Here is a 14,571-nt window from a genome sequence, read left to right as displayed (position 1 = left end):
ACGTTTTATCTCTACTTAATGAACTTGCGTAATTTTCCTACCGAAGAAAACATTAATGTAGTTTTTGAAAAGTACAAGTGGAACAAACAACAACGAGAACAATAATAATAAAATAATACAAGGCGGACTTTGTCTTGGCCAAAAATATGGAGGGCACCGTATTTCCAGTAGAGCGTAAAAGAGTCATGGAAGGTGTGCTAGGACTCACTAAATGGTCGGATCAAATGGGCGAACGGCATTTTAGTCAATGTCCAACCACCAATACTAAGGCACCAATCTTCTAGAGGGACATAATCATGAAACAACCCAACATCACTTTTTACTTCTATTGTTAATTATTTTTCACTTGCTTTCCGTCAAGATTTTTAGAATCAGGTCAATAACGGTTATGTTGTATAACTTAATCGCTTACATAGCTTTGCATATTTTGAGTTTTATAACAAATGATCTCGGTGCAATTAGGTATTTATTGTATCGAGTTTCAGATGTGAAATGCATTCTTCAACACTTTGTTAACTAACGTGGATGGCACATGTATATATAATATAAAACTATGTATTTAACTTCTTTATAAAAAAATTACTAATGTTAATGGTAAGGAGAGTGAAAAAATCATAATAGAAAATAAATACGACACTGATTTTTTTGAGCATTGAAAGCAAACAAATTATGATCAGAAAGATTATACAAGTCACACTTTTATAACCTAGAAAAATAAGTGATCAATTTGCATGATTTTGCTAGAAATTTGTAAGGTATTAGGGGTGAACTAAATATGTTTCTTTTGCAGTAGAAAGAATACAAGTTGTTTGCTTGACACTTGAAAAATAAAATGGAAAATAATTGTTCTAGAAGTGACAACAACTCTAAAATTCTAAATGCGTAGAAAAGTATGGTGGTCAAAATTGAAAAATAAACGCAGAAAAATAAAAGTAAAATCGGATTGTAGTAGTGTTGGACATATTGCACTTAAAATTGATTGGTACACATATTGCACAGTTAGTGGCATATATGTAGTGATATTAAAATTCGTTAGAGATGAATTTGGATCTTTTTTTCTTTGGACTACGCGGGAATTTGTTGATGTATCTGATTTAATCTTCTTGTTTCTAGACGTTCTATAAGAATAAATTATTGTTCCCATCATTTACCGAGAAACATTTATTCCAAGTCACAAATTCACGTTTGTAATAGGTGGAAATGCACATAATTTATATATCTTGGTTTTTCATTTGAAAAATCTATTACGCCTAGATTATGATTAACGTTTAACGTAATTGATTGATGTGCTTGTTTTATTTATGATAGTTTTAACGAAAAGCCTACAGTATTATTCACTTTAACGAAAAACTACATTTTTACACTAAAAAGTTAAACCTGATACTATTCATTTTACCTTTTATTTTGTTTTTATCGTTAAAACTCAAAGTTTTCAAATTTTTTTCATTAATTTTTTTATTTAATGACATGTTGATTGATTTCGGTTCTTTTTTTTATCAGGCGGTTGCCTGCTGGTGCAACCTGATCCATTCATATATTTTTCTGTATTTTATTTATTTTATGTCGATATCACAGATTTGATTTTTTTAATATAACAATTGTTTGCTTCTGGTCGAATAATTTTTTAAAACAAGTCGGATGAGGGGTCCATACCAAAAATAAAATATTGATGGCGGTGGGTCGGTGGATTAGTAGTCCTTCTCCTGCTGATTGGACCCGTAATTTGCATGGGAGTACAGGCGGTCACAGCTTAACATACCGTACAATTAATTAATTAATAATTGAGTTAATAATAATTATCAATCGTCACTCCCTTACTACTATAATTTGAGATAATGTTCTTTTTTATTTATAACTGAAATGTTTTATATTCAATTCATTTGAACAACATTATTATGGTTGATCCATTATGAGTTTTAATTCATTATCCCATCCCTTAGTATAAATAACATATTTGATTAAAAATAATAATAATAATGAAAATTACCACTCACCCACAAGTCACACACACCAATCACGTGTTTTTTTTATTATAATTTGGTAATTTCCCATTTATACCCTTTCACGGCGCGGGCCATCAGAGCAACTCCAGCAGGGGAGTAGCCTGATGGACCGGCCATTTTTCCAACTCAATAGCTAGATCTGCAAGCTCCAACCCATGCAGACGTGTGGACTGAGGGGGGCCCGAGTGAGAGGCCTAGTTCTAATTGGTGGCTTGAGAGCCTGAGGCTGTGTGATGCTTGGCTGACGTCAATCACATTTTAAAAGTAATATAAAATATAAAATATTAATAAAAAAAGTAAAAAAGTAAAAAATTAATAAAAAATGTAAAAAATATTAATTAAAAAAAAGTAAAAAACTAATAAAAAATCCGAAATTAAAAAAAAAAAAAAAGATTTAATTTTTCTATAAATATGTTATCCTTATCTTCCAACTTACACCATAATTTTATATTTTCTCAAATACTTTGAGTTGTAATTTCTTATTTAATGACACATGGTACAACAAGACCGATTAAAAATCCTATCTGAAATTACAAATAAAATTATTTTTTAGTTTTTATAGGGTTCAGAGGTGGAGATGCAAAAGACAATTACTATTCATTAAAAACAGTTACCGTTCATTGAAGGAAATTGAATAGGAAATTGCCCTAAGGACCTTCCTCACGCTGGAGTTGGTCTCAAATGGACTTACGAGCCGCCCTACACAAAGTTGGCACTGCATCTACATTACATTTTCCGCCAGCCGTTGACTAAAACTAGTTGAAAACAGATTTACGACGACTCGTATGAAACGGGTTTACATAACTATAAAATTTTCAAACTAAAACAAGTTTTTGTACCAAACCTTTTTCATACAGCTTTATTAACGCCCCGAGATGTAACGGTGGCAGTAAATTTGTATCATAGAATTTTATCCGAATCTACCTCTAACATTGTGAAATTTGTTTTCATTGTAACTGGAATACGAGTGGTATATCACGTGTTTTTATGTAAGTGGTGAGAAATTTTATTTTTTAACACATATCCCACCATTTGTATAGTGACACGTGGTATACCATCATGTGTTCCGATCAAATTGAAAAATCTCTAAACATTGCGGATGCACCTGGAAAAGACAGTATTCAGTGCAAGAGGGGGTGTACTACGAAATCAACATGCCACAAAAATCTTAGCATATTGATTTCGCAACCTAGCGGGTGCTCGATACAGATAGAGGGTTGTCGATGTCATTGGTCCAAAATTCAGAGACGAGACTTCTCAAGTCGTTGGCCATGAGGGTAAACCCTTCAACTTTTGTACTGCACTTAACAATTCTAGTGGAGATGGGCAAGTCATCGGAAGAGGAGGCAACATTAACGTTATACAATGCCCAATTTAGAAGTTCTTCCCCGTGAAAATCACCTCTCTCAAGGCAGCTAGTCCTTGAGAAACCACTTCCACCAATGTTGCTAGTGTTGTAGGTGCGCACCGTGCCTTGCGTGATGAAGAGCATCTTCTCAATTGGTTCCATCTCCCGAATAATGTACTTGTTCTCGTTATAGATCATTGGCTTGAGATAACCGTCACAAACTTTCCTCAACACTTCGTCATCCATGGCTTGAAGCACTGGTACCTAAGGTTAGAATTTGATACATTATTCCCCAAGAAAAATAAACAGAGTTAATAAATCTAACAAGGCACATCATTAATGTACATTATATCCATATCTGTAAGGTCAAAGTATCTAAACTATCAATAATATCGACTGCATATCTGCGTTTTAAAATGAGTGTAGAAAAATTCAATATACTACGATGGATATGATCAGAACTTTTTTGTGAAGGGTCTTTCTTGATGGAAAGAAAAACTTACCTTTTTCAGCGTAGCCAAGCAGAGATGGCGTTTGATGAGTTTGAGACAGTCTAAGGGAAGACCAATAGAGAGGATATTCTCGACATTGACATCCTTGTTCGCATCAAGTTCCCGTAGAGCATATGACATGATCATCTTATTCATATTCAAAGGGATGTCGTTGTTATGTAACCACGATGCTATCGCTGGACCTCTCTTCCTCTCCATTTTCATCAACTTCCTTTGCTCCTTTGATCTTTCAGTTGACAACAACATATATGTCTGTATACCAGAACAAGTAGCTAGGTGATCGATCAATTCATTAAATTCTGAGAATGCATGACAAAACTCTAGGTTGTGATGAACAACGGAGAAAGCTTTTACAGTCACCCGATTGAGTAGATTCAGTACATGTTAGCAAGTTAATATTGTTTTCGTAACAAAAAAAGCAGTGAACAAGCGTAGCAACCATTCAAGATTATTGTTTTATGGAGACGGACTAAAAACCAACCTGCATAATTCCATTGAGATATATTAAGAAGAGAAGCATGCCAATTATTGAGATAAAAATTGCAAAGAGGTCTTCCCATGCATAGGTACTAGTCTGCAGATTTTGGCCAAAAGAACTGCAAAGATGAAATGAAGTCACATTATCTCAAATATGCGCTCAAATAAGAAACTCGACCTACAGCCGTTTCTTTATGTCAAAAGCATTAGTTAAGATCTCATCTCTATATGAAGAAATAAAATTCTGACCAACATCGAGAGAACGACAGTTGCATATAATCATTTTAGCATGAATGAACAAATGCACAATACTACAATAGCAAAATTGATTGCGTAGTTGTTCACCCCCACCCAAAATATAGTTCAATATGCAAGATCAAATAGTTGAGCCTTCTATATGCAATTACATACCTAAGATTTCGCAGACCCCACCAGAAACAGTGCAAGAACTTTTGTGGAAAATCGCTTGATCTCAACATATCAGATTGAAGGGCATCAAGAAATATACCAAAATCAAAGAGTCTTGTATTGGATGGATTTATAGGACATAAATTATTTACAAGTGCGATATTTCTAAGCGCATGATCGTCACAGTCAAAAGAACTAGCTTCACAGCCATTTGTACTCCGACATGCAAATTGCCAGCAGTCTGTTACTCGTTGAATAGAGAAAAAGTACCAAAGGGCACCAAATACCTATAAAGGACCAATAAATTAGTTAATGATAATGATTGGATTTTAGAGAAAATTCTGAAATAATGTAACTGGTTTGAAGGGGACGAAAGTACGTTTATTAAGTTTTCACGAAATAAAAGCTTCACAACGTCTTAATGAAGAATGCAATCAGATTTTGAAAGCCAAAGAAGTAAAAAGAACACAAGGCTGTTAAATTTTGAAAGATCTGAGAGCACCATACCAAGCAGCATTAGATTGTCACAGTTAGGCAGTGACTCATTGCTCATGATAATGCAATCTGAACCCGTTAAATAGACAGAAATAGGTGGCATTGCCTCATCTAACACTTGCGATTAATGTATATACAACATTAAATCTGAAATACAATTCTTGATGCAGACTATGAGCAACTTCATTTTTCAACATGTATGTTTATCATTCATGGATGACTTGCAGGACAAACGTTTTAATAGAGTAACTACATTAAGTAAATAAAGAGGAGATTGGAACTTACATGACTTGCAAGGATGAATGTAAAGAATTTGAAGACAGACTGAACATGATTCTCAAGCTGTTTACACGATAAGTAGATGCGAAGAACCCGCAGCACATATTGAAATAGAACAAGAGAGTTTGGAACTATCCTTGACCTGAAGCCTCTCATGTTTGTGAAGAAAATGAAAATTAGTACCTACACACAATACAAAGGCTTCAGCAAAGAATTATACATCTCGTCACTGTGTAAATAATGTTTTTGTTATCACTTGAGGGAGGGGGTCGGGGATTCAAACTTGGAACCTCTTCCAACTCTGCGAAGAGATGAATCAATTAGGGTATTGACCTCTCCTAAAATGAAATATATCACATGTAATCAGCTGAATCCTGGTCTAGCAGTAATTTCCAGTTCTATACGCCTATATAAGCAAATATAGTGTGCATTTATAGTAAAATTGACATCCTAACATGTGAGAATCCAATCCTCCTTACACGTTGACAGCCACAGAGGTTAGAAAAGCAAAGGCGTCTCATTGTACCTGGGGAATGGGAAGAAGGGCTAGAATGTCGATTAGGATGTGTGATCGCCAAATCCACTTGGCCAAATCCAGAGCATCTTCAACTAATATCGCTCCATTAGTCAAAACTATCGTACTGCAATAGGACTTCCCCATCATCCTAAATGCCCGAGCTTTACGTTCAAAATAAATTTGAATAATAACGTTCGCTATGTAAAAGAGATCTGTGAATGATCTCAAAACAAGAGCTGTATTCTTCAACTTCTTGTCCAACTCGAGACACTTGATATCCTCATTGATGATAGGAATGTACAAGAATAAGGATCTAGGAAAAGAGCAAAGACGCATGATATTATAAACATCCTCTTCCATATCACAAGGAGCAGTTTCCTCCTCATTGTGGCCTCCGCTGTACAGTGTTCGGCAATACTACAAATGACACAAGGGAAATAACATAAGCATTGCAGCCTTCAGAAAGAGGAAACATGAAAACGGTCATTGAAGTAATATACGGTATATTGGGACTTCCAAGTTGGTAGAGGTTCCACCAGACTAAGATGGTAGACTCGAACTTCTTACAACATTGGGAAGAGAAATACCGTCAGACCAATAGCTTCCAAGTCCTATTGTTCGACATAAGAAAACAAAGAATTATATAAACCAACCTCACAACCGTCTCTTCGGAGTTCTCCATAGCTCAGTCTTAGTTTTGATGCAAGATCCTCTGAACTATTAACGCACCAAAGGAGCTTCTTAAAATATGTCAATGTTCTGAATAATGTTGACTCCGGACACCAGTCTCCTGCAAATATGGAGAGAGAGAGAGAGAGTGGAGTCAATGTGAAAATAGCTAGGGGAGAGGGGGGTTAGAACAGAGGAGTTTGTAGTTGACTTCAATGACTTCCTATGCAGTCGGGCCCACATTTTGTATTATGAAAAGCCTTCGGTATTAAGTATTAAGGATAAAAATGTAATTACACCTACAAGAGATAATACTTAAATGTTAGGGAACCTTTGTTAGTTTTGGAGGTTTTCTTTTCTGTTAGCTGTGACAGCTTTTGTATAAATATCCAAAGTGTAATGTTATTCATTTTATCAATGGAAAAATACTTTTCCTAATATGGTATCAACCGCCTATAGTCTCCTGACATCTCTTTGATCCAATTTTCTTGCTTCTCTTTGCACCGCCTAATCTTCTTCATCTTCTTTGATCAATCGATCGATTTCTTGATCTTAATCACAAATTCTTCTTCAACGTACAACTTTGGTGACCCTGCATCTCCTTCTTTGGAATCGAATTCTCCTGTTCATCCGTTTCCTAATGCAATTCCCAACCCTAATTCTGCGATTTCTTCTTCCATTACGATACAAAATATTGGATCCATGGTTCCAATCAAGCTCACTACTACAAATTACCTGACATAGAGTGCTTTGTTTGCTCTGATCTTCCGTCGTTACAATCTCATTGGTCTAATTGACGGAACTATGGTGGCGCTGCCTAAATTTCTTTTTGATTTGTCAGGGAATCAGACTGCCACTCTCAATCCAGCCTATGTTACTTGGTTTGAGAATGATCAAAACATTCTTATCTGGATTAATTCAACTCTTTCTGAATCTTTAATTTCTTGCACGGTTGGTGTGACTTCTGCTCGAGAACTTTGGTCGAAATTGGAATCACGACTCACAACTGCATCTCAATCTCACATTCACAAGCTTCAATCTCGTCTTTGTAGTCTTGTTAAAGGTGAATCAACTGCTGCTTAATATCTCCAGCAAATTGAAGAAATCGCAGATGCACTTGCAAGTGCTGGTGCTTCAGTCAAAGATTCATAACTAATCTCAGTCACTCTTTTCATTTTATCAATGGAAAAATACTTTTCCTAACATTAAGAACGGGTCAAAATTTTGGTATTAATTCAACGCAATCCTGGCAGTAGCAGGTGAGAGTACCCCAGAGCAACCGTACTTTAGAGGCTATAATACACAATCCCAATAACATTAAAATTCGACTGAGGATATCGCAATTTCTATCAGAAAGGGGTAAAGGCTCCCAACAGTTTACAAGCAACATAAAATGAAGGAAAAGAAACAAATCCAGAACCACACCACGGTTCTAGAAAGAAAAAACAGGGAATATAGAAACTCCACAAAAGTTACCGGAATAAGCTTGGCGGGGATTCATAATTTGAGAAACCCACAAAGAAAACACTCAAAACACATCCAATTCGGAAAAAGAAAAATGAAAATTTCAGTTTCCTATCCTAATTTACCTCTTCTAGTAATAGTACATGAAGAAGGATACCTTTTTTTTTAATGCCCAATTTAATGCGGTTCTTAACTTGTTCCAGCTTTTCATATCAAACTCTTTGTAGACTTATGATTTCCAATCTCGACAGAGATCAATAACAAATCGATCCTCGACTCTAGCTCTGCAAGTTGTCACCCCTGAGAAGGTTGCACTGACGCTGCTAATTCTTCTAACTGCTGCCTCCCAAGATTAGATATAAGCTCCACGGAGATGAACTGCTTTGGTAATCTTTCAACCTCTTCCACCTTGAGATCGTGTAACGGTTGAAGCTTATTTGCTTCAGAGTCTGCTGCTTCAGCCTCCGCAAGCAGAAGGTTAGCTTCTTCAAGGTTACCCAACTCCAAAGCAGCTTCTCTTTCTGCTTTAGCAATCCCAGATATCAGAAGCAACCTCTGAAACCTAGCCGTAGCTAGCTCTTTTTCCTTGGAGAGAATATGCCCCTCTGTCTCCTGCAATCTGTTAATAGTCTCTTTTATCTCTTGCTCGAGCTTCTCAAGCTCTAAGATGGCTTTTTCCATGTCATTCTGTATCCCTTCCTTTTCAACATTCAGTGACTTAGCCTCGGCAGCAAGTCGTGCTGCTTCCTTAAAATTTCTTGCAGTTGCAGCGACTTTCTTTTCTGCTTCCAGCTCTGGAATTCTTTTGTCTATGAAAATAATTTTCTGCTTAGAGGATGCTATATCTTGCTGAATGCTTGACTTTTTCGAAGACAGTTCCTGCAGTGAAGCTCTTGAGGCAGAAACATCCTGTTGGAGCATTTGAACATCCGTGGAGAGCTCTTCCTCAGGTCTTTGCAAGCGTGATCTTATCTTCCCTGGACTTCAAAATAGAGGACATGAGAGTTTTTCTAAGAGCAGCAACTTGTTGGTATGCCTCTGCTTCCTCTGCAGAAGCCCTGGCCAGTTCCCTCAACTTTGCTTCCCTCTCTTGTTCCTGAATGAGGAAGGCATCGATTTCCGTCTTTTTTGTTGACAGAGCCTCATTTTCTATGTTTATCTTAGAGAGGGCCGCTTGCAAGTCGGTGGACTTGGCCTGAATGGTGGATTGCATGTCCTGGAAGCCAGAAAGAGCAAGATCAATCCTTTCCTCAACTTGTTTGATGTCACGATCATTTTGTGCAATCTCTTGTTCCTTCTGTTTCACCAAAGCAAGTAGCTTCTCCAGTTCGTCCATGAGAACGTCCTTTTTCTTACAAAGACATTCTTTCTCCCTCTTGTCATCCTCCACCAAAGTGTCAATGGAAGAGTCCAAGACAAGCCCAGCATCATCGATGATATGGGATTCAATCTCCAGTTCCATTTTCTTGGCATGCAAGGCTTCAGTTGATGAAAGCCATTCTTCTGTTTCTTTTGAAGAGTGGGCTTCTGCTGTTTGTAAGACCAAATCTGCATCATTTGAGGCATCCTGTGATATCGAACGAATCAAACAATCATCACATTACTCATTACTACATGTCATCATTGTCATGTCATAACTTTCACAATTGCCATTCATTCCATTATCTCCATTTTGTTTGTAGTCCATGCTATTAAAAACGATTAATTTCTGCAAGCAAATAATCAAAAGGTGGAGGAGGTACATACGGTGGCAAAGCGTTGAAGCAGAGAAGCACATTCTTCCTCGGCGGTGATTTGGGATTGGAGAACTTGATGCATTTTGGTGTCCACAGCATCACATTCGGCCTCGGCATCTCTGAGGGCGGCTAACAGAGCTTGCTTCTGGCTCTGAGCAGCTGCAAGGCTGTCACTGAGCCTTTGTGCAGTGTCGAAATCCTCAGCCTCGCAAGCCTCTTCCAGCTGCTTCTCGAGATTGGCTTCATTGACAGAAGCCAAATTGAGATGGTCGGATGCTGCCCTTCTCTTGGCAATGGATTCCTTCCTGGCGGCGGAGATGGAGGCGGCCAATTGGCGAGCGTGACTGAGCTTGTCGGCGATCAGAGCCTTGCTCTGGTCCAACCGGAGCTCAGGAGGGGCTTCTTTGTCATTTACGACCACTTCTACTGGTACTGGTTCTGGTTCCGATACTGATAAGGATACAGGCGGAGGCGGGGGAGGAGGGGGAGTGGAATCAGAAGATGGAGTGGAAGTAGGGACCACGGGGGTGGTGGCGATGGAGGTGGAGGTGTAGGGGAGGGAATCGTCGTCGAGATCGGGATCATCGGTCCTGGAACTGGAATAGGAATCGCGGGCGTATCCGATGCGGAGGCCAGCGGCTCGCTTTTTCCGTCTGGAAGTGGAGGAGTTCTGTCTGGATGCTGTCGCAGGCGGTGTTGGTTTCGATGCGGGGGTTTGATTCTGAACAAGGTCATCGTGTGTCGGTGTTAGTGGATCTTCTGGTTCTGGTAGGTTCTGGAATTGGAGAGTGAGGTCGGAGAAGAGGTTCTCGTCAAGAGGCTCGGAGGACGATGATTCTGGCGGAGGTGGCGGAGGTGGAGGAGCATCTCCATCTTGGTGAGATTGAAGGGCTGGATCTTGACCACCGTGATCAGGGAGATGGTGCTTCTCCAAATCCTCCAATGGGGTAGATTGTTATTACCGGAATTGTTAGGAGTAAACAAGACCATGCCCTCGAAGAGGGAATCCATTTCGTCAACCTCCATTAATGGCTACCCCTCGAAAATCGATTGCTCTGGTTGATTACTCCTGAGGCTTGGAGTCAAGGACGAAGCCGCCTTTGTCTATAGGAATTGAGTCGGTCCCTCTCTCGAGCGGAAAGGAAACAGATTTTTACTTCCTTAACGCCCTGTTAGTTTTGAATGCTGACATTTACTAAAACGTCCCTTTACTTTTCAACTTTTTGGAAAAGAATCTCGTATCATTATATATCATACAATTAAAGATTATTTAAAATTTAAAATTAAATATAAATAATACCTAACGAAAATTAACTGCACAATATACGATTAATAACGACGATCACAGAATTTTCGAGATCCCAGTAGAAGGATCCGGCAAGAATCCTTTTCCCAACTTTTTTGGTCAATTTTTTATTTTTAACTTTAACTACGTTTGAATAGTATTTCTATTTACTAATAAATAACAAGTCTTAAATTTGATTTTCGCCAAATGCCAATTTAAACCACATTATTGCTAGCTTATTGTGAGGCTATGCGCATCCCATCCCTTAATATCATTTGTTAAAAAAATTAAAAAATAAAAACTAGTTTACACTTTTACATCCTTTGATAAAAATAAAAAAAAAACTTTTAATTTAAGAGCATAAGTGGTAAACATGACATCTTCAATTCTTAATGATATATCTTAAATTATACAACAAGGACATCTGGTCATCTACTAAATAAGTAATATTCGTAGCATCAAGTCAAGAATCTCAAGATTAATGCCACTCTATTCCTCCCAATGTGGTAGATCCGACTCCTTCCCACACCTCATTCAGTCCTACTTCTTCGTTGTCAATCCCCTCCCGGTCACAGTCCCACCACCCACGCCCGCTTGCATCTGTCATCACCACCAAAAAGAAGGAAATAATATGTGCAGCTTCACAAGAAACATGAACAAGTAACTGTTGCTGACTCACAGATTATGTAGCAGCATACTCACAGTGATTATAAGCAGGGCCCTGGTTTCTCCTTGCCTATGATCAATCTCTCGTTCCTTATCCTTTTCTGGTTCGGTTTTGGCGTTGGATCACCTCCCAGCACTGTGAAATTCTTTCTTACAATGGGTTTGTAACCACCACCTAATTCAAAGACAAAGACGAGGTGAGGGGAGGGGAGGGGAGGTGGATCAGATTTATAACCAAATACGTAAGTTGATTAAGTAAACAAACGTTTTAACTGCCTGCAAAAGTTACGTTTCCTGCTAGATGTCAAACAACCCAATGCAATGCCTTTTGTGGTGTATATGCTAACTACAACTCTACTTGCAATTTGAGACCCTCAGTTCATCTCTCATGTTTCTACTTTATCTCACAAACTTGTCCCTCTCTTGAATCCAAATTTCTGGGCCAATGCGTGGCACTTTATATTTTTTTTCTCCTTTCTCAATAAGTATGACAAAGTTACAAATCCAAGTCGATTCCAGAATCTAAGACTTCCAACGCGAAAAGAAAAGACATGCTGATGATATGGAAAGCCCCTGAACCATGCTTGATGTAAGTAACGCATGTTGGCAAATATCCACAAACATTTCTACGCAGAAGCAAAAGCACTCATCGACTGATAAAACATTCATGGAATGTTCTGCCAGATTGCTACTCAATCAGATACCAACACAGAGAAACTACTAGATCATTTCTACAATTTAACTTTATCCCTGTGACTAAAATTTGAGGCAATTAAGAAACGTATAAAACTGAGAGTCAGACCTGCACAACATACAGTGTGGAAAGTCCAAATGCATACCTATAACAATAACTCATACATATGCATCTCCTGTAGTGCATATAGACAAGGAAGTACTGCTCTTAACACCTTGGCTACACCTCATTTTACAACTCCCCACCCTAAATTTACACTTCTCCAAGCAAACTACCACTGCAATCATTTTATATTGGTACTTGTTTTAGAAGTAATGGGCACAATCACATTTCATAAACGTTAAGCATTCTTGAAATGTAATACACTATATGAAGTAGCACCTGAAGAAATGGAAAACTTACTAAACTCGCTTGTTGTGCTTGTTGGTTCTATGAAGAACTACACAACCAAATTTTATACCGTATTAAGATCTAGCAAACATCACCCCAGTCCTGAACAAGAAAAAGTCTTTTGAATTGGTTGAATTAGGCTGTTTTAATAAGGTTTTCAGTTTTCCCCCAAGATTATTGCAACATAAAGAAACAATTCAGTTTTCAATGATATTTCTCTATGAAGACAAACCAAAATAATGATCATCAGGAGAAGCTTAGTTCATTCTAGAAGATCTAGCACCAAGAAAAGTTGAGACGCGAAAGCAAACCATCGAAAGGGTTTCTCCTTTTTCTCGATTCTTGAACTACATCTTCATTAGAACTTTCAACTTCACCAGCAGTGGATGGACCTACAGAATGTCCTTTTCCTAGATCAGTATGGTTGAAAAGTTCGAGAGCCACTAAAGCAGCAACATGGTTCTTCTCTGCTTCCCCTCCTTTCTTTGCCCCAACTTGCTCGTCAACGGCCTCACTTGAATCTCGTGACCCAAATACAGATGAGAAGGGCCTTAACCTTTCCTGAGAATTAAACCAATTTCATTCAAACCCCAAATTTTAAATCAAAACAGGAACCTAAATGCACATCCTTTTTGTTTTGTTATATAGACCCACATGCCACATCCAACTCCTGGAACTACCTAACAGGAAATAATCAAGTTCCAAACTTTCCATTATCTGCTCTAAATTTGAGAAAAGGGAAGTGATTTCAACACACCTCTCTTGTTTTTTAGCCGTTAGATTGAACAATCAAAGTAGAATCAACGAGTTCAAATTAAGAGGGGTGTGTAGAAGGTCAAATTGGTGTGTCTAAATCACTTCTCAATTGACATAATTTAGTAATTTTACAATACGACTATTTGACTTTGGCAACTTAAAGTTGCCATTTTTCATGAAAGTACGATTCACTTGGGTAAAATGTAGCCTGCAAGATTCCTCTTTTGCTTCTAATAATAAGAGAAAACAGTAAATTCGAACAGAAAATATAAAACCCAGTATCTGATTTGTCCCTCTCTTTCCCTCACAATTTTCTCAGCAACCAAACAGAAGGTAACAAACGGGTACCTTTACTGTGGTGGATTTTGCAGAAGTCCGGCGCAGCTGTTTCTCTGAAGAGTCTGAAAGCGGCACAGTGTAGCCTTTATCTGGATTTTCTTCTGCAACATTGGCCCTAATTCCATGCAAAAACAATTGTATCTAACAAAAATCAGCTCCAATTTAATCGACAAAGGAGAAAAATGTTGGGTTTGGTGACTTTTCCCTTACGGCGTTTTTGAGCAAGACGAGAATAATGAAGGCAGTGAGCGCTGCCCCGCCGCCCTAAATGCCACCGGAGCTTTCTTTGACCTCATTTCTACGCTAATCTTCTTTCTTCGGGACTTCCTCTGCTTAGTTCGGCATTGGGGCTTTGTAAAGTGATATTCTTTAAAAACCCTATTTTTGAAGTTTTGGCGGCAAGGTTTCAAGTTTTGGCGGAGGCTTTTCAGTTTCTACTAAAATCACATCGATAATATTAACATAAAATGCTAATATTGTTATGAAACATAGCGTGAATGTCACATATATGATTGTATAAGGAAGCAAACTAA

General features: G+C 38.0%; 3 protein-coding genes across 3 annotated transcripts; all 3 read right to left on the bottom strand.

Moving 5' to 3' along the window:
• Positions 1 to 3,058: 3,058 nt before the first annotated feature.
• LOC103965068 (cyclic nucleotide-gated ion channel 1) lies at positions 3,059 to 7,047 on the bottom strand. Its single transcript, XM_009378087.3, is given in 8 exon segments — positions 3,059 to 3,615; positions 3,855 to 4,115; positions 4,345 to 4,459; positions 4,752 to 5,035; positions 5,529 to 5,705; positions 6,049 to 6,347; positions 6,350 to 6,456; positions 6,693 to 7,047. Coding segments are annotated over 8 exon segments (1,695 nt in total). The 5' UTR covers positions 6,722 to 7,047; the 3' UTR covers positions 3,059 to 3,192.
• Positions 7,048 to 8,360: 1,313 nt separating this feature from the next.
• Positions 8,361 to 10,863, bottom strand: LOC103965076 (putative WEB family protein At1g65010, chloroplastic; the record flags this gene model as incomplete). The annotated part of the gene is given in 3 exon segments (XM_009378096.3): positions 8,361 to 9,141; positions 9,143 to 9,739; positions 9,919 to 10,863. Coding segments are annotated over 3 exon segments (2,217 nt in total), but the record flags the coding sequence as incomplete, so codon positions are not given.
• A 698-nt stretch (positions 10,864 to 11,561) lies between these two features.
• On the bottom strand, positions 11,562 to 14,400 carry LOC103965067. The gene is made up of 5 exons (XM_009378086.3): positions 14,249 to 14,400; positions 14,048 to 14,153; positions 13,255 to 13,504; positions 11,896 to 12,034; positions 11,562 to 11,793 (listed from the first exon to the last, which is right to left on the bottom strand). The coding sequence occupies exons 1-4, from the start codon at positions 14,332 to 14,334 to the stop codon at positions 11,901 to 11,903; spliced, it is 576 nt and encodes a 191-aa protein (XP_009376361.2). The 5' UTR covers positions 14,335 to 14,400; the 3' UTR covers positions 11,562 to 11,793; positions 11,896 to 11,900.
• Between the last annotated feature and the right edge of the window lie 171 nt (positions 14,401 to 14,571).

This window comes from the organism of the source record quoted next, unplaced genomic scaffold (genome assembly GCF_019419815.1).
Source record: "Pyrus x bretschneideri cultivar Hongxiangsu unplaced genomic scaffold, Pyrus_bretschneideri_v1 Contig14, whole genome shotgun sequence".
Classification (NCBI taxonomy): Eukaryota; Viridiplantae; Streptophyta; class Magnoliopsida; order Rosales; family Rosaceae; genus Pyrus; species Pyrus x bretschneideri.
This window is presented reverse-complemented; position numbering and strand designations above follow the sequence as displayed.